The 1,332-nt window shown below is 39.0% G+C and overlaps 1 protein-coding gene across 1 annotated transcript in view; it reads right to left on the bottom strand.

Moving 5' to 3' along the window:
- Positions 1–22: 22 nt before the first annotated feature.
- LOC107747620 (guanine nucleotide-binding protein subunit beta-5-like) overlaps positions 23–1,332 on the bottom strand; it is an 11,770-nt gene continuing 10,460 nt past the window's right edge. Inside the window, exons 9-10 of the mRNA XM_016562219.1 lie at positions 524–690; positions 23–181 (exon numbers count right to left, since the gene is read on the bottom strand). Of these exons, the coding sequence (XP_016417705.1) occupies positions 170–181; positions 524–690 (179 nt within the window). The 3' untranslated portion in view covers positions 23–169. The remainder of the gene's footprint in view (positions 182–523; positions 691–1,332) is intronic.

Genomic DNA, 1,332 nt, shown 5'->3' with positions numbered 1-1,332 from the left:
TATATATATATATATACTGGTGAGAAGCCAAGGAAAAGAGACATCTAATTGTGCTAAGATAATAAAAAATTCAGCATCTCTAAATAAGAATCCCTACAGTCCCACTGTGTGTTGTGATATTGAGAAGCCGAAGTACAAATATCTTGTTACACTGGTGCAGGACAACTCCTCAAGCCCAGATCTACAACAAAGAAATGAGATAAAATTAGGATATACACTATAAAATAGTTCTTTAATACAAACCAAGATGATCAGCACAAGAACAAAGGAACAAAGAACTTTCTTTTCTTTACTCCTTCTGAAGGTTTGAAAGAAAAGACCACGGGGAATCTGTGACCTATGTTGCGTAATTCCCCTGCTGCTCTCAAGGGACAGACATCAAAGGATGGTGTAAAACACCTATAACCGCTGCCAGTCCCTATCATCTATAGTTAGTCCTTGATGCCAGTAAAGAGCAAAACCTGGTTATATACAGTATATTACGTAATTCACTTTCCTCAGAGGACCTGAAGTAGGCACTCACCCGCAAAGTGTTGTCCCATGATCCCGAGCAGAACGCGGTACCATCAGGTGAAACTCTGACAGTGCTGACCCGATTTTCATGGCCAAAGAGAATTGCCACTCTGGTACCTTTCAGGACATCCCAGATGTTAATGGTGTAGTCATTATGTCCTGCAAACAGCAATCGGCCTGTGGAAAAACATTATAGGAAACAAGCAAAAAAGGTTATTGTTTAGTATAATATTATGTCAAGTCATTTATTTATATAGCACTTCATACAATACAAATGTTCAAAGCAGCTTCACATTAATAAACAGGAATATAACAGAAATGTTGCAAAATTAATCAATTATAATATGAATTCAATTTCAGCTCTAAGGCAGCTCTACAGGCAATACTGCCTCGATTAGTTTAATGTTGATTCAATTTAGCTCAATAGCATTGTTGCAAAATTCATCAGTTATGATCAGCTATAAAGCAGCTCTATAGTCAGTAGAGCTGAGCAAGTCAGATTAGTGTTCATTTAGTTCAGTTCAATAACAGTGCAAAGTTCATCAATTATGAAATGAGTTCAAGTCAGCTATAAAGCAGCTCTACAGAAGGCAAAAGAGTCATTAGGGCCTTTCACACCGCGGGAACCTTTTCATAGTACCAGAACTAATTGTGGAACTACCCACTTTTTGGCGTTTTCGCACCGCCGGAACTGGGTGCGATTTTAGTACCGGACTGCCTTTTTCGAGAACCAAATTAGCTCCTACTCCGGAGCAGGGTCTAACCAGAACAATTGGTACTAATCGTGACGTAAGTAGACACTGATTGGCCAAACGCGTA

The sequence above is a fragment of the Sinocyclocheilus rhinocerous genome, unplaced genomic scaffold (genome assembly GCF_001515625.1).
Source record: "Sinocyclocheilus rhinocerous isolate Xijiao unplaced genomic scaffold, SAMN03320098_v1.1 scaffold1430, whole genome shotgun sequence".
Lineage (NCBI taxonomy): Eukaryota > Metazoa > Chordata > Actinopteri > Cypriniformes > Cyprinidae > Sinocyclocheilus > Sinocyclocheilus rhinocerous.
This window is presented reverse-complemented; position numbering and strand designations above follow the sequence as displayed.